Below are 25201 nucleotides of genomic sequence, written 5' to 3'. Positions count from 1 at the left end.
TTTATTCAAAATTCAAATGAGTATTTTCTCAGGTATTAAAATTTTAAAAATTCTAAAAATTAGATTGAGAAATTACTGCATTATTAAGAAAAAAAGGTAATACACATGTTTGGTGAATTACTCTGTAAATAAACAAATGGATATATACATGCGTGTATTGCGGGAAAACTCAAGAGCCTCAAAAAAAAAAAGGAGTATGTCACGATATTATAATATATTTTATTACTTTATGTGCTGTTATTATTAATACCTACTAAAATTGTAGAAAAGGAAAGGAAATCGAATTTTCTCAGTCTGTGATACTCCTTTCCTACGGCGCTGCTAAAAAATAATGCTAGTTTGAGAGTGTATTCCGATATTCGTAAGTACGTGCACAAATTATAGAAATTATTTTCCAGGAAAGTTTCAGAAACGCACAAAACCGGAATGACGTACACAAGTACATATTCTCGTTCTTTGACGTTTAGAAAAGAAATAGTTTTTTACTTTTCGTCGTTTTTATTACCATTACCATGTTGTTGATGTTTTTTATACGCACGAGTTAATTGAATAAAATCTGTTCATATTGTTAAGTTAAGTAATAATGTACAATATTTATGATAATAATAATAATAAACTATAAAATATAATACATTGAGTAGCACCACTTGAGTTGTTAGCAGTTGGCCGTAAGATGAGTATTATATAAAAACAATTGTTTAGTCTTTCTATTTTTAGAACATATTGCATGTATGCAATTTATCGTATAAAAAGGTTGTATTTGATCTCAATTTTGAAATAATTCTCTATAACCACAGCCGCAGTGAACAATTCAGTTTTCAATTGTTCCATTACAAACGATATTACATAAAACAAATCTCGCGACTCACCGCTCCGATATTGTTATACCGACTGTTATTTTCATTGATTTTTACTATCATGTAAAATCATGTATTTATAATAATTTTTTTTTTCGTTCAAACAATAATAAAATAACAATAATATTGAAAAACGACAATGCCGTTTGAACTATGGACTACACTTCCGTTTCTCAAACCAACCGGAAATTCTATTTTTATTTTTATTTTTTATTTGATATTGACTTTCCGGGCGCCAAGTCTGCATAATAACAATGAGACTTAATAACGACAATATTTATGATTCACACACATGCATAAAAAAAATTACAACACTATAGCTGCCATACTGCAACAATGAATCCGTCTTCATCACATCCGATTAATATACAAGTCAAACTGTGTCAGAACAGTTCATCAAAAACAAACAAACAAATAATTAATGTTTGTGTGACATAAAAAATAACCCCTATAAAGAGTAATAAACCTTTTTAAAACCAATTAATTGCTGAAATCCACTAAAACAAATAGTAAGAAAATTGTTTCGGTACCATTGCAGGCATTTTATAAAATAATAAGTATTTTTTAATACGCGTCCATGAAAATCGAATTTATTAAGATTAATACATTTTTAAATACCGTTTTTGGCCACGCGCATAATATTACAATATAATTCTATAATATATTATACCTACATAATGTTGTATTTTCTTCCCGGCTGTTTTTCTACTTCTGGATACTTACGCTTTATTTTACTCGATATTTTTACCCGTAACCATAGCTGCAGTGGCAACCACACACTCAACTCCCACCCCGTAATTTATTAGCGTTCGTATTTCCATGTATATACATTGTATATAATTATTATCGTATACTTTTTACAGAACTATTCTAAGGACTGGAATGGAGGTTCTTGGAATTTTTGGTTTCGTTTCAGCTCTATTTTAGTACCTATTTGTACTTCACCACTGCAGGTGATTCAAGAGAATTGATTACACCCGTCGAAGAAAACATTAACATATTTAAGACTTATAAATTATTAAAATTAGATTTTGTAAAAAATCTATATTGGCCTATTGAAAAATAAGTATTATTAAAAAAATATATAAAAAAAACAGTACACCGATTTAGTATAATACTCAAATTTAAAACTGTTGGATGTAAGTTAAAATATTTCCATGGTGTAAGCTAGATCATTTCTGTGTATACCACCTTGGGTAGGTCTATATGAAATTGAACGCATTAAGATAATGTTAAAGTTGTTTTTTTGCAGGAATTATCCGGTAGATATATCTTTTTCAAGACGCACTCGGGAGCTCGGGGAATTATAAAGGTTATTTTGGGATGCACTCGGAAAACTCTTGTCAAAGTGCATTCATCATTTTCTCAAACATAGTCCATTTAAAGCGGTTACGACAAATACGATGACATTTTATTAACGATCTTGAGCTATGAACAGGTAATAATGATCATGACAGGTTATATTATATTATATTACTATTTCAACATAGCTAACAATTTTGTCGTTACTCATTGGACTAGTCTTCCTGTTTTCGTCTAAAGTCACCATCCATCTCAATTGTTACACTAAGTTTGAAAAAAACGAGTGTTAATATTTTTAAGGATCCTAGTCACGTTTTGTATTTTTTGGCCTACCCACACAAATTATTATGGTTTGCCTTTACAAGAACTACGTCGGAAATCGATTTATTATCAATACATTTTCTAAAGCTACGATGTTCGATGGATTTAAAAAAATTTTAATTATAAAAGTCGACAAAGGATAACTAATTATATTTCATTTTTTTTTTTTTTTGGCGGAGTGGGGGTACCATTTATCGATATATTTAGGATGAGGGAATACAATTGAATAATGTCAATTTAAAACGGTTGAAATGGACGCAATATTCGATTCGAGAAAATTAAATGTTCTCATCCATGATGATAATATTTTTAGGATTAGATTGAATGACAGTAAAGTATCGATTTATCACTTTTCGTTTATTTGTTTGACTATTATTATTGTTATCTATTATAATTGTTATATATACAGGGTGTATCAGGATAATTTAACAAATATATGTAGAAGTATTTGTAATGGAAGTTTGTAAAATAGTCTTGTTACACCTTATATATTAAATTGTAGTTTTAAAATTACCGTTATAGTTTAATAATCGATTAAATGAAAAAAAAATCAGTACATTTTATTTGTTAATAAGAATATTTTATTTGGCAACGCAACAAGAACACGTGAAAATGTCAAGATATCATAGACCGTAATATAAGTATATAACTAAATAATCCATAATATATTATCATTAATAGCGTGTTATGTATATTGAATGGAATGTACAAGTCAGTATTAAATTATGTGAATTTAAATTCGTAAGATATCATAATTGATCCGATGTTATAATAACGTGCGTATTACCTATATATTTGCGGCGTTGTCAAAAAAAAAAATGTCAATAATGATTTAAATTCAGTTATTACGTCAGCATCATTAATACAGCATGTGATGGAATAGGTGCCATCTATTTATATATACCAGTGCTTTAAAACGTGTATAATAATAACAAGAAATATTTACGAGTATATACGTGTATTCTGTTGTAATTGTTTTATAGTCGACTCGAACAAAAAGTGAAAAGCGACATGTGGACGAATTCTTCGAATAGAATAAAAACCGTTAAAAAGAAAGTGTACTTTTGACTATCTTTTATATGCTACGATTCATTCCGAATGACTAAAACGGTATGATCGGCGCAAATAATATAGCTGTGAAAATATTATTTCTATAATATCAATTCATACATAGGCCAACATAAAACTCTGTTTGTAGAGTGACACGTCATTTAGACACTATATTTTTACGGTATTTTAGTCTATAATATAATAATTATGAATTGGGGTAAAAAAAGAAATACAAAATGTCATCATTGAATAAAGTAATTTTAAACTATTACATTTTTTTTCACGTATTTACATATTATTATAAAAATAATTATATTATCGCTGTTGCTACAATATAAATATTAATCTTAACATTTTCATTTAAATATTATAGTTGAAAGAGTTTCATTTGGAAGTAAATAATATACATTTAAAATTGCATCATTAGGTATACCTATAAACAAATATTTACGTGGGATCTTACATTTAAATCTATTTTTGATTAAAGTAATGGAATCGAATATGATAATATTTATATAATTACTGTCGTTTGTTTATATGATGCTATTTTTTGATGTTGTATGTGTAATCTAAATACTGTTTTACTTTCCACAAAATTATAAAACCGTCATATTATTGTATTATGTTATGTTATACCATACAGTATGACAATATGATAATATGTTAAATCGTATGTAATCAGTTCGTTCATTTATTGTGACTATCGAATTATAGTCGGTAAAATATTGGATAACCAAGTTAAAAATAATTTAGGTAGTTTTTCAAAAACTTGGAAAATATTAAAGACTTTAAAAATATTTAAGTTTCTTTTATCAGTATTAAGACGAAAAAAAATAAAATTCCAAGGAGGAAAATTAATTTTGAAGATGATGGAATTTTATTTATGTCAAATACCACCAAATAAACAAGTCAAAGAAAAAAAATACCTTCATTTTCCAAAACGTATAATTATTACGTATACCTACCAGCTAAAAGAAAAACAATAAAGTGATAATCATATTAATGTATATAAATCAATAAAAATAATCCACATTGTTAAAAATAATTATTTTAAAAATTTCAAGTGATAACAATAATGTTTGGTAATTTTTAAGTGCATATTATATTGTATGCACAGTGGTACAGTTTGCATATAGTATGTCATAGTAGTTTATGGATACGTGTTATAAATACTTTTTAATAAGACCGACATCGATTGATCCTTCATCTATTTTCACTAATATACTAATGCTGATACAAATTATAATGATAATCGATCATTATAATAAAATTTCGTTTGCAATTAAATTTGAATTATTGATCCGCGAAAATATATAAACATATTTAAGGAAAACGTTGTTAGAAGATTTAATAAAACTAAAATAATACATAAAACATAATAAAATGTTATGTATTTTTGTCTATACGAAATCTTATTAATATAATCACTATAGTTATTGTGAAAACTAATATTTTCGATTTTTGAGAGTTGATTAATGTAGAAACCCGTTTATTAATGTAGAACAATATAAAAATGTAAAGCATTGTATACAAAAATAACCAAAAAAATGAGGAAAATATACGAGTAAAGTCGATATTTTAATGTTATACATGTCAAACTACCATTAACCTATAAAACTTAGTAGCATAATTTTGTGGTGTACAACGATATTTAGATCATTAAAATATAATACTTAAAATAATATTTCTAATGATCAAATAATGTCAGTATGATATAAAAATGAACTATTTAGGGAATTTATGATTTGGTTTTATTGTTATTTTTAAAATTTTATAGTTATTTATTAATACTCATATAAAAAAAGACTTAACTCAAAGAGTATCGAAATCATTTTTTTTAAATTAATGATAGTGTGCTGCTTAGAGAATTTTTATGATCTATTTGAACAAAATGTTGTCGTTCTTTACCGCTATAATAATAATAATAATAATAATAGTAATAACAACACAGGGATTATGTTGAAAATAAATATAAACATTTAATTTTTAGAGGTAGAGCGACACTAGTCGTAACAGTATTTAAAAAAAAAATGAATTGTGTTGTGTACGACAAAAATGTGTGTCTTAAAGAATTGTAAGGTAATCTTGAAAAAAAAATCTAGCAATGTAGCACATTATAGAGAGAGAAAATATTTCATCCACGCGAATTGTTTGCTGACTTCGGCTAAACTGCTATATACTAGTAATAATAATACATAAAGCGTCTGAATAAATCAAAAACGACGTAACATACATTTACATATCGAGTTCTGGTAGTGACAATAGTATAAAAAAACGGATCGTGAGTGTAGCGTAGGTATATGCGCACCAATCGAATATCTAACACGTTTTGTTATATTTTTACACATACCACTTTGGGCCAGTTGTACTAAAATAGTTTAAACTAAGTTTAAACTAGATTTTTCTTAAACTCGGTTTAAGACCAAGACATATGTTTTACAAGACTAGTTTAACACTTAAACCTAGTTTAAAAGCAAGTTTTGTTAAACCACTGATATTGATAGTTTAAACTAGGTTTTGCAATACTTTTACCATAGATCCATATATTTTGATATAATATAATACTAATAATTTGTGTTAAAACAATTTCTTTAGTGACAATTAAATAATTACGAATATAGTACCTATTTATATATTAAAATATTAAATAGCGCTAAAATGTAAACATTATGCAGTAAATCATTTAATTTGTAAGGATAATATTTTATAGTTTAAACAATTCACTAGTTCTACATAACTTATGCACTATTTGCTATTTTATTTTATTGTATTCCAATAAACTATAAGTCCACTGATTGCTTTGATAAACCTATTTTAACTGTCCGTAGTTTAAGGTACCATTGAACAATATGGCAAATTCTAAGTCAAGTTTGTTTAATCTCAAGTAGAAACAATTGTGTTACAACTGACCCTAAAAAACCTTGTAAGTCGCCTCTAATATATATTCCAAGTTATATTCTATGAACTTCTTATGTCGATGTATTCCCGATAAATGATCATTAGTATGGGTGTAGTAAATATCATTGACATACCGAGAAGGGTGAACTCCGTGTCTAAACCTCTTCATCACCAGGCAGGAAAATACTTTGTTAAATCAAAGAATGTAAATTAATTTTTGTTTTATTTTAAAAACATATTAATAAAATAATAAATATATATTCTATATAATATACGATTATATTATATTATTATGTATGTTGGTTATGCTATTAGTAAAGATATGGAAGTCTATTATACACGTGGACAATATATTTTGTGACCGAAAATGTTTTATTCTTCACTCAATTATTTGACGATTCTACCTAATTACATCAATAGTACCTACTTTATTTCCAATTACCATTCTGTAAAATTATTTGAGTTATTTGTAGTATTTACAAGGGGACAACCGGAGAAAATTGTGTTTTAATTACTTTTAAATAATCAAGTATATTGTACCTTAACATTCTTTAAACGTTTTAATTTTTAAATCATATTATATTTTACATACATTTTCAAACGGGAAAATAAAAATACAACTTCTTGTTCACTCGTATATGGTATAGAGATTTTGATTTTTTTTTCAAAATAATTGTAATCGGCAGGCTGTTACTTCCTACAGTTTGTAGGATTTTAATGAGTAGTTTTTTACCAAAACTGTGATGGAGGTCCCTTAAACGACATTTATTTGCATTTGACTTGTGCATGTTTGTGCGAAAAAGTGCAGTGTTCGGCACCGCAACTCGTTTCACGTCGAAAAAAAGTAAGTTTACATATATATTTATTTTATAATACGATCACGGCGTTTTCGAAATATTAAATATTATAAAAATGCAGCGAGTCGAGAGCTCGAAGAAAAATCTCGAGATGTTCCAACGCATTTTTATGGCGCAGTAGTGTGATGTGTGTAATGGGGTGTGTACACAAAAAGTCAACTCTTAAAAGTAAAAGATAAAATCCTTTGTAGAACTGCGTTCGTATTCGAATTGCAGCGCAACAAAAAATGGGTAAGTGAATAAACGATCGATGGTAGGCGTAATTATTATGTATATGATAATGTCAAACACAAAAAAACTGACCTTATATCATTTTAAAGCAATAGGAAATATTATATTATTATTTTATTATATTGAAATTTGAAAAATGATGTCTAATCTACTTACAAATATGTTCTGTTTAAAACACGAGCATAAATAATTTAAAATATTAAACACAAAAAATATTGAAAAATTATTTTCTTTAAAATTTCTTTGTGTATTTATACAAAACATAACTTTTTATTCATTTTATTAAAATTTGATATGAAATCTTTAATAATTATGACGATAACTAACGTCATAAATAAGTTATCAGACAATAAATGGAACTATCTAAATCAATAAAGTACAACAGCAGAAGCACATAATTTAGTAAAAAAAAAAAAATATAGCGACGAATGCATTGATTATCAATCTAGGCCATGCTATAGGTGTGAATGTAGAAAATTACACTGTTCATCATTATTTTAATTAATAATATTAAATTGGTGTAATATGATATAATATAGTCGTAGAACGTTCGGATATCAAGGAAGGTCAACAGGATTGAAACGCGAAACTTACGGTACAGTGGCGTGTCGGACTATGCAACATTTCAAGAGACGTAACCGAGTTAAAATAGTGTGAACAACCGGTTTTTGGTAAAATAAAAAAACATGAATTACATAAATGAAGAAAACAATCGTAATAATATTTATAGCAAAATAATGGATCGATTGTATTCGTATTTTTTTATAAGCTTCTTTTTCTTACCATCTCATTTTTAGAAAATGTTTAAGAAAATTGTGATGTGGTATTACGTGGTATTATTGCGCGTATTACGTTATAAACAAATTGGTTATTTTATGCCGTTATCATTAAACAGTCCATTTTCTCAGTGAATGTTAATGTTTTTAAAAACATTTATTATTTTACATAATTTTAAATTATTAGTACAAAACATTTTTGAAAAATATGCTATACTATACTCTACAATATTTTTAATTCCATATCCTAGGCTGAATATTTTTCTTGGATTTTTGATAAGTACGTAAATACCTCAAGATAATAATTAGTTTTGGTTTTTATAAATTAAATTTTACATATTTTGAAAATATAACCAATTATAAACTATAAATATTTTATTCGATTTTATACATCAAAAATCAAAAAAAGTTTAAAAAATTGATAAACTGAAAACATATATGTATAATATATATAAAATATAAATATAATGTTTGTATAGTAATGAGTTTAAATTATGTACAAATATAGTTTCAAAAACAACTGAAGATGATAAAGAAAACGACAAGTAATAAAAGTTTATCTTTTTTGTATCAACATTATAATATTATTATTATTATAACCTATAAAAGATTCGTCGAGAATTAAAAAAAAAATTAACACTCTCCCATCTCGAATTACTGGTTTTCGGGAGACAATATGAAAAGATGCGCTAAAACTTCTGAAGATATTATATATATAGTAAAACGCGATAATCGTCAGAGTACAGTGCACTATTATCGTCGTCTTGCAGCAGTTGTAGTTGGTAACTGCAGCGACTCGATCGACGAGCGAACACGTCGACAGCCAATTTCACGATGGCTACCACGATTGTGGTGAGTATTACACTATAACTTTACTGTACTGTCTATACTTATTATTTTAGTTGTAATATTTACTTACTCAATTATTGGACGCTTTGCCGATTTTTGTTTCTGAAAACTCTTGAGAGATGATACACCGACCAAATGGACGGCAACGAACGAAAAATATTTCGTTTCCCTTTTATCTAAAAAAAAAAAAAAAAAAAAAACCATTAAATTAAACGTATGAAATATAGTTATTATTATTTTCATATAATACATTGTGATTATATCATTATGAAAATGGATTAATTTTAAATACAATATGATAATACATAATATATAAGGTTGGGATTCTAAAGTACTTTGTTTTGTTTACCAAAATTAAACAATGTTTGATTTATAATATAATATATACGTTTTATGTATTTTTTAATAAAAATTGAAAATTTTGAAAATTTTAGAACATTCTAATACTGAAATCAAGGTTTTTTAATTATTTTTTTTCAAAAAGTAACTGTGTAACACGCTAAAATAAAATTTTAACCAAACAAAATAATATTATTTATCAATCGTAATTTTTTGACGAAAAAATCAAGATCATGAGTGGCGATGAAAAATTACATTATACAGATTAAAATTAATTGAAATTATGCATTCTTGCAATTATTTTTTTAATTTAAAAAAATATATTTTTTGATGTTAAAAGTTCTTATAACAAAAAAAAAATAAGAGCATTTTATATCTACGGTATTTTAAATCTTAAGGGCATAAAAGCCTTTTCGTGGTCTTTTAGGGAATTACATTTACAATCATAGTAATATATTATTTAGTTAGGTACTTGTTTACATTTTATTATCAAACAATAAGTATACTTCGTGGGCCAATTTACACGATTGTTTCACAGAGGTCTATTTTTTTTTTTCGTATTTAAGTAATAAACAAATATACAATAATATACAATATTAACTATAGGAAACTATTATTAAATAATAATAAATAAATAAATATTATGTTTGATTCGTCTTTAATCTTATGTAGCTCGTTAATGACATTATTTATTAGTATGAATTAATTTTAATTCCACGTGTACTTATTATTTATATTTTTCATAAATGTTTAATATTTTGAAATCAAAAGCTTAAAATAATTTATTTTTCAATTATTTAAAATATTTATTTTACAAACTTATCTCAAAATTATATTTGTTAACAAAATACTTATAAATATTTATAATGCTAAAATTTGATTTAATTAAACTTTATAGATCTATTTTATCAAAAACAATATGATTTATTTAACCATATTACGTATTTGGTACATTTTCAGTTTGTAATTTCAAATCTTAATATCATTCTTAAAATAATTAAATATACCATTAAATTAAAGATTGAAAAATTAAAATAATAATAGACGGAAAGAAGGTACTATACTCGTATAATTATTCAATATTAAAAATAAATATAATTTTTTTATTATTATTTAATCGAATAGACAAAAATCATAAATATGTCTACCTAAAAATCATTTTATAAATATAATATAATTATGATAATTAATTTAGTTTAAAAAATTATAGTTGTTCAATTATCAAAAGTTGTCATAATATTGCAGAAATATATTTGAGAAATTTTAACTAAGAATATAAAATAAGCCTAAAAACAGTTAATAATAATTAAGAGGTATTTTCAAAACCAAGATTTCTGTATAATATGAATCAATAACATACACTGTGTACTCATCAGCCGACGTAATTGAAACTGTTTTTTCAAATAAAAATGAATGCAAATGTCTACTCTTATGCTAAACTACAATTTTGTCTTTTAGTTGCGTGCAGTCGTCCTAGGACTTTTTGTTGTATCCAGTGCGATCGCAGATGTCATACACCTAAAAAACGTCAAACCATGTCATAAAACCGAATCCCAAAAGTCGAACAACTTTGGCGATCTTGCGTCTGCAACCGATAGTCACACGAATGTGGCTTTCTCCCATCCTTCCGCATTTTCGTTCGGAGACAAGTCATTCGGCCTCTCGTCTACCCCAGCTCCATTTAAATACGGAACTCAACCAACCCCTGCCCCGTTCATATTCAGATCGCTGCAGTCTACACCTGTACCATTCGCGTATAGTGGTTCATCGTCTGCACCAGCTTTGTTCTCGGGTAGTACTCAGTCCTCTCCTTCATCGTTTGAGTTCAGCTCAGTGCAATCTACTCCAACCCCACTAACATACAGTGGTCCATCATCAGCACCAGAGGACTCGTTTAAGTCCATTGCCACGTTCTATTCCCATTCTACTCCTTCCACTTTCGCCATCGAATCCCAGTCCACCCCTACACCATTCGTGTTTAGTGATTCGTCATCTTCTCCAGTAGTTTCAGTTAAGCCTTTCTCCACATTTGGATCCCAGCCCACTCCTTCTCCATTAGAATACAGCGCTTCATCATCCACACCGGAAAACTCGTTTAAGTCCATCGCTACATCCTACTCTCAGTCCACTCCCGCTCCATTCGTGGTCGAGTCTCAGTCCACTCCTTTACCGTTCGCGTTTAGTGGTTTGTCTTCTAGCCCAGAAGTTGCAGTTAAATCCTTTGCCACGGTTGGATCCCAGTTCAATCCTTCTCAGTTCACGTATTCTCAGGGAAGTGCCTTCGCTCAGTCCGGAGGATACTCTGCACCATCTCCAGCTCATGAAATTACCATCAACCGAGAAGTACCAGTACCGTACTACGTCCAGATCGAAAAGCGCATCCCGTATCCAGTATTGGTGCGCGTTCCACATCCATATCAAGTAACTGTTGAGAAACATGTTCCATACGCAGTTCGTGTAAACGTTGACCGAGCTGTGCCCGTTCCGAGCCCGTATCCAGTTGAAGTAGAGAAACGTGTCCCCTATCCGGTTGATAAACCAGTGCCATACGAGGTTCGTGTGCCCGTTGACCGGCCATACCCGGTAAGCGTGCCATATGAAAAACCAGTGCCATACGCGGTCGAGAAACCAGTACCTTATCCAGTTCGTGTTAATGTCGACCGCCCGTATCCAGTCGAAAAACCTGTGCCATACCCTGTTGCCGTCGAACGCCCAGTTCCATATGCTGTTGAGAAACCTGTGCCGTATCCAGTCGAAAAGCCAGTCCCATATCCCGTTGAAAAACGTATCCCGTATCCGGTGAAATACGAGGTGCCAGTTAACGTGCCAGTCCCCGTCCAGGTCAGGGTACCCGTGAACGTCGACAGACCAGTACCGTATCCAGTTGAAAAGAAGGTTCCGTACCCTGTAGCTGTTCCGTACGAGGTTAAGGTCCCAGTACCCGTTCAAACACCAGCTCAACGTTTTGCCACTGTCCATTATTATCAACAGTCACCGATCGTCGTGCAGCAAGGATCGTATAAGTCATATGCTTCCGGATCGACCGTAGCTCCAGCCACTGACAATCTCCTCTACCAATCTTCCTTAGTGTCTGGATCTAGACAGACTGAATCTGATTACGCTGGATCTGACTTTATTAAATCTCAATATTCCGGATCTGGCCTAGCTAAGGAGAGTGGCTCGTATAGTTTCGGATCGACCATAGCTCCAGCCACTGACAATCTCCACTACCAATCTTCCTTAGTGTCTGGATCTAGACAGACTGAATCTGATTACGCTGGATCTGACTTTATCAGATCTCAATATTCCGGATCAGGCCTAGCTAAGGAGAGTGGCTCGTATAGTTTCGGGCAACAGTCTTTCTACGGTTCCTCAACACCTGTCCCGTCATCAACAGCTGGATATATAGCATCATCGTCTTCGCCTCAGTACGAATCGTCCGACTTTGAAACAGTAGCCCGACAAGTTTCTGTTGGAGGATCAGCCAATGTTGAGTCTCAGCAGACCGATAATCTTGATGTTGGGAAAAAATAAATTTTCGAAATGTTTTCACCACGACACTGTAATATTCACTTTTCATAAAAGCTATACTATATCATATTATTATATTTTAATAAACACGTTATCTGTATATAATAAGTATAAAGCATATAATTATATAGTGGTTTCTTTATTTGGTAATTATGTGGCCCTTACTTAAAAAAAAAAAACACCACAATATCAAGTCAATACCACCCCACTGAAGTTTATTTATGAAAACCAATTTCTATGGTGTTTACTTTTTCGAGGTCTTCTGTGTGTGTTTACTGGTGTGAACATAAATGCAAACGGAAGTATATTTACAGTGCCAATTACTTCCACAACAGCCAAACTGTGTGTTTGTTTTGAAAATAAAATGGGTGGTTCCGTGACAAAAAAAAAATAAATATCCGTTAACCACGTCCTAAGGAAAGACGATATTGTTTTCCTATTCTTGGTTCAATAATAAAAATAATAACCGGTGAATCGTACACTTGGTGTATCATATAATGCATTTAGAGAAATGGAAAAGGGGTTATCATCACGCAAATTCAGGGCTAACTTTTGGGGAATTTTAAACATAAGAATTGCTATTTAATACATATAACCATTTTCCATCATCACCTAACCTATCAAGTCTAATAATATTTTTTTATTATAACCGCAATTCAATATAAAAAAATTAGATTATTTTTAAATCTGGATACATAATTAATTATAAAAATGTATAATTGTAATTTGTATTGTTGCTTTTACATTTAAAAAAATATTATTGATTAAGTGACAACTCACGGATAATATAAAATGATTTCATAAAATCTGCGATGTGGCCAACCTAGTAGTATAATTGTATTTTAAAATCACTGAAAAAATATTTTAAAAAAGCAATACAGTATCTAAAAAATATCTCATATTTTTTTTCTATGCATCTTACTTTTATTAAGTTCCAATTAGATAAGAATGTTTTATGGTGGATAAACCTGAAGATTTGACAAATATATACTAAAATATATTGATTGTTTGTAAGTTTATGAAAACGTTTTGTATACAAATATTTATCAGTGACACATTTATTTAATGTCGGGTAGAGGTTAGAATCAATTTCTTTGCGAGGTACCGTATGAATGTACTAATATTTACGAACCATCGTAGTATTGTATTTCCGTTTTTACGTGTAAAAACAAAAAAAAATATATATAAATATTAATACTAAACTCAACCGATCGATAACAACTTACACACCACGGCTACCAGTAGTTTTAATGCTCTGCACGTTTATCGCACACGACTTGCGTCAAATATTGTATAATATACCTATTATGATGTCCAAGATAGACATATTTTAACGGTATGAACAGGTTAAGTTAGGTATAAAGAAAAACGTGATGAATTTAAAATATCCAATATTTGACTTTTATATTGTAAGCAATAATGCGTTGAAATTTTTTAATTGTCTTATGGCGAAACGACGACCTCAGTTGACACGACATCGTGGTGCATGGTATTTATTGAGAAATGTTCCACAATCCAACAAGTATAATAACTGTATAGCTTTATGTTCTATAGTGTTACTGTGTTAGTAACCAAACTTGTATGCACTAATATAATTATTACATTTTGTAGGGAAAACAACACTTGTATGTAAATGGACAACGACTACGAGATGCTTTAATCATCTACTTATTTCACACGACATTTTACGTCATAGAATATTCTACTCTTATTTGAGTCCACATATTGTATATATTATATTTTTATATTATACAACTTGTATGATATCACTTCCAAAACAGAGTGAAATAATATAGTTCTTGTGGATTCCACGAAATAATATTTTAATTTTTCTTTTATAACAAATGATGAAGTGAATGTATCAACATTTTAGTCTTCTGTATACGATTTTCCGAACGTATATACTTCCCTGTCGATGGATTTTATTTTAAATGTATGAGGAAATTTGGTGGCAGCGGTGGCGCACTTTCACCCCTCAAGGAAAACCGTCGTAATACACCGATATCTGAATTTAAATTTTACGGTCATTTTGACTTTTCATCCGTTAGACGAGGGTCGAAGCTTTCCGCAATCATTTATATTTCAAACAACCTCTTCGATAATGCATTGACCCATACGGCCATACACCTCGCTCTTCACCACGCCGATACATATATATATATATACTAATAAAAGTACCATTTTTGCTGTTTCGGATCGTATAATAATATATTATTTTTAAGGGAAAATAAGGATTGAGTGCTCCGACAATGTTTGGCATTTTCCGGACTTTATACATCTTATAATGTGATGAATTATGCAATGGGATGGTCAAAAATATTGTTTTCTCGGCGACCACATTGATTACGCGTAAGATATTAAATAATATTAAACATTAAAAACACGATCATTATTTATAATATTAAATTATTACCACATCATGGTGTGATTGTAATATAATTATTACATATATAATAGATATAATAATAAAAATATAAAAAAAAATACACGATAAAGTAATTTTCCCGAAATATGTTATTTGAGATCTAACTATCTAAGTTTTATCTTAAAAGTTATTAAACGCTAAGCTATAATAACCTTGTATTTATTTGAGAGTACGGTATATCAATATTTTTAAATAGATTAATAATTTTTATTAAAACTTTGATAACAAAAAGAAAATTAATTAATTTTTTTATATTGAATACATCAATTCAAAGTAACCTACAAGCCCACATGTATTTATGCCATTGTTAGTCTTTAACCTAACGCGTGTTATTACATTTTAATACAACCATTAGGACAATAGAAATCTAGTTGACTTTAAAAAAAAAAAAAATAACTTAAAGTCAATTTGCCTCTGATAAACTTGAACTGAACAAATCCATGACGGAGAAATTAACTAACGTGTTTGCGAACTTAGTTTAAATGTATGCTTATAAGAAGTATTTCATATTTTAAATTAATTTTCGACGCGGTTTAATACGTTTTTCTCCGGAGGCTCCGGAGGGTGTTGGACTATACATTCAATTATGACATTATTAAGTTACAAATGTGGGGTTGGTTCTTCTTCTCTATCACTGCGAATATGATCGATCTCCTCGTTGTACTTCAGTCTGTACATATAAATGCGATTTTCACTGGATGTTTCGACGCCTTGTTTTTGCACGAAATATTCCGCGAAATTTAGTAATATACCAACCCACCAGAACACATATAACAATATGTTTTATAATAAGACGCAATACTCTGTAGTGGATTGCCGACAAGTCGCACCTGGCTTGAGAGGGATCGCTGATTTTTTTCTTCCTTCTCATCTCTCAAAACCTATCTCACGGTTTCTTTCACGGCCCTCGGGACGCCACAAAGTTTATCCACCGCCACCTCATCCTTTTCCTAATCGACACATCACCGCCGTCATTGTTGTCGTCGTTCCATCATATTATTATTATTATTATTATACGTACACACAAACACAACATCTGCGTGAACAACCGCCCTCGCGATCGCGGGTGCGATACTGCATTAAAGCCGTATGCATTATTCATCTCCGTTGTATTCACTCGTGTTTTCATGACCGTCTAGCGTTATAAATAATAATATGTACATAATAATATTAATAACAACAGACCAATAATAATAATAATAATATTACCAAATCGGGTGTATAACAATATTATCACACTACGACCGAAAGCGAAATGAAAAAAATAGTATTAGAACCGGAGTCGATATATACGCGATTTGTAAGTTATTGTTCAATTCTCTTTAGCCTATAACTTTGTATTACATAAGTATTTAAAAAACCGATTTTCACATCTTCCATCAATCATAATAATCGTGATGAATTACGTAAAAAGTCCACATTTTATACTTTTACGATAAAAACAAAATTAATACGTACATGTATATGTCGATCGCTTTGATTTAAGAAAACTACATGTTAATTTTCTCTTGCACATTGTTATTTGGTTCCGAAGTGCCCAGAGCTTATATCGAGTATAAGCCATACAATTTTGGTTAAATTTGATTCTTAAAATTCTATATATTTTAAATATTATTTTTCACCATTAAACGTGCACATTTTAGAGGTTTTTAAGCATAGGAATTACTTTCAATATAGTTATATGGATGTAGTAGACATACATAATATATTAAAATGCCAATCAGTAAGACTTAATTTTGTATCATAAACACGAAGTCTGCATTATTGTTTTATAAACAAATAAATTATTCACTATCACTATATTATGATGTTCCGGTCTGGGGTTAATGTATTATAACTTAAATAAATAAAATATTAGTCATGTAATCCAAATACCTCCGTTTGATTTAAAATACTCCATAGTTTGTTCAAAATGTTGTACTAAACACAGACTTCCAAATACCAATCAAAAACTACATTGAAGATCTATTGGTAAGCTTCTTCAGCCATTTAGACAAAACAAGAGGTTCACAACAATTCAGATTGAATGTCAGTCCTAAAAGACGTCGACTCTTAAATTATCTTATTTATATTTTCTATTATTGTGAATATAATTTATCTTGCATGATTGTATTATTTTGTATATTATTAATGTGCAATTTAAAATTCGATATATATCCAATAATATTTGGTATACAAAATATCTCCAAAACTAAAAAAACTATGTACCACAGTTTAGACGATTAATGCTAGGAAAACTTTAAAAATAAAAGATAATAATAATAATAAAAAAAATCATTAATGCGGTCACCCACGCTATATGCAGTATCAATCTATTTGACCCTTAGTACAATACTGTTGTTGTATATTACAAACTTAATATTATACTTTAATTACAGTATTATTATAATCATAATCAATCAAAGCCATTATTATTAAATCTAGCGGATTACTCAAAATATCTCAAACAGATTATCATTTCACAAATGATATATGAAGAAGGATTGAATCATTCAAACTATTAGCGTATAACACACACACATACAAGTCATACCCTTATATTATATATAAGGCATACTTATTGTAGCGTGAACAATAGCTACGAGCACACGGTTTAACGTTAAGCTACCTCTATCAATTAAGCAGCTTTAAGTTTTCGTTGAGCAATTCACACAAAGACGTTTTAGGATGGTTTTCTTTAGAAATTTTTAGGCTTTTTTCAATATTATACTTTGTATTATCATTTTATTGAAAATACACTGTCTTCGTCTTACGACTGTGTGAACACGTAGCAAATTTGAGCTCAGCATTATATGTGTTTAGTTCAGTTAATTTTGATATAAGAATTTATTTAATAAATATTAGATTTTAAGTTAACAATACTGCCTGTGATATACACATCTTGGTATCATCACGATCTTTAGTTTTTTCAATATTTTAATTTAAAGTGTGTAATTTGCATAATATGGTAACCACTTATAAGAAGCAGAGTTTTCTAATTGAATTATCTTAATATTAAAATAAAAGTGATTCATAATAATATAAAATTCACTAAACAAGTAATAGGTATGCTATATTATGATAAGATCGCAGTCCACACCAGTGATCGTTCAGAACGCGCGGACATAAACATTTTTTAGAATTTCTTTTTGGTGACTGGGCGTGTTAGTTTAAATTTTTAATGTTTTTTTAATAACAACGTCCACGGCGATTACAATAAAAATAATGATAATAAAGTAAGTAACCAACACGCACAAGTACACGTAATAATAAATAATATGCTCCGCTTGTAACCATCGACATGTATATATTTCTTGTGTTTATCACTGTTGTCTCAACCATGAAACTTGTTTACAGATAACGTTTAAACGAGTAGCTATGTGCTGTAAGCTCTTCACTGCGCAAGTTCACCTAAAAAAACTCGCTCAACGTATATCATGATGTTGTTTGTTTGCACAATGTAGTATTATTATTACATTCGTAAAATCCAAACACCCACGACACATCATATTTTAAGTATACAGATTTATTTTTTCGGAATCAAAAACCAAGAGAAAACTTCGAACAACATCGACTTGAAGCACGAAACCGAAAACGTGCTTACGCGCGTGACAGTATAGAAAGCGTGTATTATACTTTCATAAAATGTATATAGGTACCACGTAAAAATATTGAACATAAAAAAACCGTAGCATATATGGATGACCCGTTTAACATTAGTCACGCATAATGTCAGAAACTACATAATTTCTTATTGTTCAATAATATTATATAAGTGCCTATGTGTCAAAAATATTGACAAATATTATACCTGCAGTGTTAAGCTGTTTTGTATCCGTTTTCATTCAAATTTCGATTCAACTTGAATATCAACAACTACAATATTATAATTTAATATAATATATTATATTATAATAATATGTTTTTATTACTATTATTAATATTGCCATATAGGTACATTCATTTGTATTCCTAGTACCTTTTTTTGGTTGTTTAATAAATATCGGTTCTGAAATCAAATATCAATCTCAACGATTTTTATTTTTGATTCTATTTTAATTCTTAAATTCTGATTCTCAATCATTCTACATAGATATCCGTCTTGCGTTAATTTATTGTTATTAAATAACACTGACTCTCTTTTATAGTCCTTTAATGATTAGTTAATTGAAAAATCAAGTAATTTATAATTTTATTATAGTCTTCAATGATTTTAGCAATATACTAATTAGTAATTTAAATATTTACATGGGTTTCAATTCAAAATAAATTATCAAATCAAAAAAACTTAAGTCTGGAATTTATTATAAAGAGAATAATATAATTTTATTTGGTTTCTATACTTTTTCAGTAATCAACCTTAAGGATATTGTCCTGAGTATCATCCGCATTACCCATTCGTTATTATACCAAGCCAATCTCCGCATAACCAAATAGTCCGTCGTACCGGTAATATCAGAGATGAATTTTTTACGAACGCCATTCTAGCTAGTGAACTGTATGAAGATAATTTTACAATAAATTACAAAGGATATATAAATATATTTTGTATAAGGAACAATAATCGTATAAAATATAAAATGTTCTTTTGTATCGTGACGTGTATTGATCACACGCGATACTCCATATTGTTATCAATATCGCTCACTTCTATTCACGGACTGCGATTATATAAAAATAATAAGAGCCCACCTATCTCCTTCGGCTAACATCGCAATATCGTTTATCTGTTTGACGTTTCTCGGAAGTCATAAATGAACCTTCAAAGGAATTGTTTAGATATGTATATCCTATGAAAAAAACACATTAATTTTGTATTAATGTTTAACACTTTTTTACCAAATAATTTTAGCTTTTTTTTATTATTATTTTTTCGTATTATTTAACGCGTATGTTTCTTACATTTAACTACCGAGATGTAAATTATGATTTTAATAACAACAACCAAATAGTGATATATATGCTCTTCCTTTCTTTTGACGCGATAAACGCATAATAATTATTACGAAAATATAAAAACATAATTTTTAATATTTAATTTCCTCAGAAAGTATTAACACTGTGTAAATATATTTTTAGATAATTTAAAGTCACTACAAAACTACATTTTTGAAAAAATAAATTATATTTTTTATCATTTTTTATATATTATAACTTTTTGAAAATATTTTGTTTTAAAATATGAAATTAAAAACGTAATCTGTCATTCGTAAAAATAAAACACTAAAATCGATAAGAATAAAAAATTGATCAGTAATTTTGACTTAACATTTTATATAACTTCTAATTATGTAAAAAATATATTTTAAAAAGTCGATTCTTTGACTATGATTGTTTTTCTAATAAAACAAAACATTAGTCGTGGAATAACTATCAGTAAGTCAGTAAAGTATTATAATGTAATAATAATATATAATCTTACAGTATGCACATTGTCCCTAGTCACTCGGTATGTACTTTGTGTAGGTACAATTGTACTAACTGCAGTTTGTTGAACAAGAAAAATAGAATATTACCTTATATAATATTATATTTATATATTATTAAAATTGACATTTTCTGGTAGGAACATTTGGTTATTTAATACAAGTGGTGCACTTATTTTTCACACTCGTTAGAGTATTCTGAAAATGTCGGCTGTCATTTTAGCGTCACTATTTATAAACGTTTAAAGCGCTTATACTTATTTTTATTTTATACATTATTCTGTTATAGAACAGTGTAGAATAGTGCAAAACAATTTCTTTCTCAGAATATAATACACAAACGCAGCCACTTCGATCCGCTTATTATTGAGTCTATAGTATTATAGATTATAATCACTGGTATATATATATATATATATATATATATATATATATATATATATTGTATTGACAAACGATTTTGTAATCGCTCAAAATCTAAAATGATATTTAAACATAATACTATGTTGGTTTTCGGTACAAAACATTCATAAGTATGTCTCACGCTGTGAAACATGTCCAAAACAATGGAAAATACTGTATAGTCAGTAAATATATTATGTACTATATTCTAGTAATAGAATAGATTCGAATATTTTAGATATATTTTTAAAATATATTTCCATATTGAAAATTGAAAGTTAAAGTTTTTTAATGACATGAATATTCTATTTGTGATATAACTAGAATTTTGTCTGATCGATTAACGGCACTAACCTTCGACAGAAATAAAAACCAAAATATATGTAACAAAAGTAGAAACAACAAAAACGGCGGTTGCCAGAAAAATAATTTCGAAAACAAAAGGTATAATATACACACGGAGAAAAGCAAGCCGAAAAAATATTTTCGTATCGTATATTATTACAACAACGCCTCCGGCGACTGATCAACTGATGTACAATAATAATAACATACGAGTATACGACGTTACAAGCGCCATTATTTCGAGAAACGACGCGACCTTTATCCGCCATTGGCCTTATATGCGCACAAATATTATTAATATTTTGTTTACTCTTCCGTCAAATGCCACGCGTCCTGTGTTACAATGTACATAATAATTCAAGGCATATAAATATATATAAACATACGCCCAGTCCGATTTACCAAGCTTGCTTATTCCTATTTTATCGGGTATTTATTGATTTATTTGAATCTTGATTTTTAAAACTTTTATATATACTAATAAGATCCTAAGATGACACAGACAATCTAAGTATTAAATGTAGTCTTTCAATATAATTAAAAATTCCAAAAATCAGAATTTAAATAAAAAATATGTTCAATTGGTCAATAATTGTGTGTATTATACACACCTTAAATGCCTTAACTCCTATTGATCTCGTAGCTAAAGAAAATACAGTCGAAATTTGCTACTAGTTTTTTATAAATAAAAATACATTCATAAAAATACCTTTCCAATTTCTTATAAAATATAAATACTCTTTTTATGTTTAAATAATTATAGTATTTTATTATATATTTAAGCATTCTGATATCTAATTATAACATACTGTAAACAGTATAAAAATATGCCATTGTTGTATTGGAGAGCCTAAGAATGTTTTTTTGTCACAGATATTTTAATATTTACATAGAACCGCTGAAAATGAATTTAAAATATAATATTATAGCTGTAACTAGAAAAATATAAATCTTTATTTACAAAATATCTTTGGGCTTTCACCCAAGAGACCTAATATAATAAGAAATAACCATAGAGAGTAGAGGTTTATGCGTTTTCCATATTTTTATTAAGTCTAATTTAATACGGAACATAAAGTAAATTCAATATTTTTATATTCTCTTTTTGCATCTTGATTCAATTTTTACGTTCTTAAAGTTCAAAGTATATAATATTAATCATGATCTTAATGTATAGGTAATTGATTCAAATTTGAATTTGCCAATTATCATACCAACTAAGAATATGTAAAATTTAAAATTAATATCGTCATTCAAAAAATATATTTATAATATGTTTTCAAAAATGTTTATATAATGACTTTAAGTTAGCAAAAAAAAAATTACTTTAAAGGAGTGTTCACAAACTTTTTGTTTATATTTTTAACCCATGTGTAACATTATAAATTGTCGTTCAACATAACCTGTATTCTTCTGTTGTAAGCGTTAATATTATAGATTTAGAACAACACATTAGTAATTAAATATTGTTCAACATTATCGAAGCTAATTTTACAATAACATTTGATTGGTCAAAAAAAAACCAGTAAGATAATATTACAGTACATACATTTTAATTAATAATAATATACCTTTATTAGGTATTATATTCCTGGCCATCCATAATACCGATATATACCAATATTGTTTTAGAATTATTTGATATATCAAATCTAATTCCCTTCCAATAACTTAGGTTTCATAGTTTGTTATTTGTTTCCAACGAATCGATTACGAAACGATTTGTAAAAAAAGTATTGAATTCGAGCCATTTGATTATTTGAATATATAATATATAGTATATGATCCAGAAAACCCTTTAGGGTCCAAAAATTATTATACTGACTAAGATAATATAAATATATGTTGTAAAAAACTTAGGAAATTGGAAACATTTTTATTTTTTTTAATCTCGTATATTTTGATACGATTTCTATATGAGTATAATTTGTGAAATTTACGATATTTGAAATTATTTCATCGTCACTGAAATAATAATATAATATAATAATATACCAGTAGTTTGGCGTTTGAACGCTTTAAATTTTCTTGAATGCTTACCGGCTTAATTTGGAGTCATCAATTTATCGGCGAAACCCATGTATATACATAGATTATAATAAACGACGGTAGGCAATCGCGTGGAAATGAGATAGGAATACCTGCGTCAACAGTTGCTGCAAACACTTCTAATACAAATAGCTTCATGATATTTTTGTACGGATTAAATGTTTGTCATTATCGAAAACTGTCACAAGAACAATAATAATAACAATATAATAATACAAAAATATTATTATAATAGCCTATGGGAGAATAAGTAAAAAAAAGTCCGAAGAATTCGATATGTGGTATATAGTAGGTATTAGTTATTGTTCAATGTTATTGAGTATAGATTACTGTAATGTATGTTTAAAATTCGAGTTAGATACTACAATGATTATTTTTCTTTAAAGTACTGCATTTTTTCAAAATTAAAGCTATAGATAATAAATGTGCATTTTAGATATTTTCAAATGCTACTGTAATACAATTATATGATAAAGAATGTCGTTTGAAGTTTTCAAAATGATATTAAGTATTATAATTGAAAATAATTATTCGTGAAGACGAAAGACTTCTAAATTCTATCGCCAATTGTACAGGAAACTACGACGACGAATACGAGAGCGGTGATGAGATCAAATGATATAGAAATCGAATAGACAATGAACATGGATATAACGACATTACGTTTAAATAATTAGATAAAGATAAAAACAATTTTCACTCGAATGAATATCAAATTATAATGGTGTCGCTTGCAGTGAAAAAACATGCCCATCAACATCTATTCAAACGTTAATACAAGACGTCTATGAAACGTACCATAATTACTTATACAAAACGATGTATTATAAATATTTGTAGGTATATTCCAAAAAAATATGAAATAAATATTAAACTGCATGTAATCATCTTGTACATAGACAAATATACTTCTACAACACAAATTGTCTAATCAAATAAAACAAAAATAATAAAACGTTAAAAAAATAAGTTCGATAAATAATAAACAACCGTACGATTATTTGACTGTCGATATTTTCATATTGTATTTTATTTTAGAACTATTCTTGAAAACGTATAATACATTTTATACTATTTTCGTTAAAAAAAAAACCAAAACAATACAACAACTCGTACAGCAATATATAATATTTTTAAAGTACATCACATCAATATGTAAATCACATCTATATTATTTTGAATTTGATGGATTTTTTGATAACAATATTTATAAACGCGTAATTTTATTGTTTTCAATTGCTTACATTTGTATACCCTATAAAAAATAAAACTATTAGATTTGTACTTTTATATGTATTAATATAAAATGATAATATACGGCATAAACATTTTGATATGGTGATATGGTTATATGTATAAAATGTATAATACTAAAATGTTTATCGTTAACCCCACATGGTATCATGTGATATCATACAGACCTAAATGTATTGATTGATTGGTGCGATCAAACTTGACATGCGAAGCAGTCGCATTTAAGTATATTATATGATACATAATTATAAGGTAAAAATACGTGGTCACTCACAATGTTAGTATGACTTTTATTGTATACATTATATAT

At 28.4% G+C, this 25201-nt stretch overlaps 2 protein-coding genes across 8 annotated transcripts in view; one reads left to right on the top strand and one right to left on the bottom strand.

Annotated features, from left to right (window-relative positions):
• LOC132920293 (potassium voltage-gated channel protein eag) overlaps positions 1 to 25201 on the bottom strand; it is a 200632-nt gene that overhangs the window by 101946 nt on the left and 73485 nt on the right. For all 7 annotated transcript variants that reach the window (XM_060982559.1, XM_060982565.1, XM_060982562.1 and 4 more), the window contains one exon: positions 9212 to 9317. The gene's annotated coding sequence lies outside the window, so the exon portion shown is untranslated. The remainder of the gene's footprint in view (positions 1 to 9211; positions 9318 to 25201) is intronic.
• Positions 8990 to 13137, top strand: LOC132920294 (uncharacterized). The gene is made up of 2 exons (XM_060982567.1): positions 8990 to 9144; positions 10939 to 13137. Exons 1-2 carry the CDS (start codon positions 9127 to 9129, stop codon positions 13012 to 13014), a joined length of 2094 nt encoding a protein of 697 aa, XP_060838550.1. The 5' UTR covers positions 8990 to 9126; the 3' UTR covers positions 13015 to 13137.

The sequence above is a fragment of the Rhopalosiphum padi genome, chromosome 2 (assembly GCF_020882245.1).
Source record: "Rhopalosiphum padi isolate XX-2018 chromosome 2, ASM2088224v1, whole genome shotgun sequence".
Classification (NCBI taxonomy): domain Eukaryota; kingdom Metazoa; phylum Arthropoda; class Insecta; order Hemiptera; family Aphididae; genus Rhopalosiphum; species Rhopalosiphum padi.
This window is presented reverse-complemented; position numbering and strand designations above follow the sequence as displayed.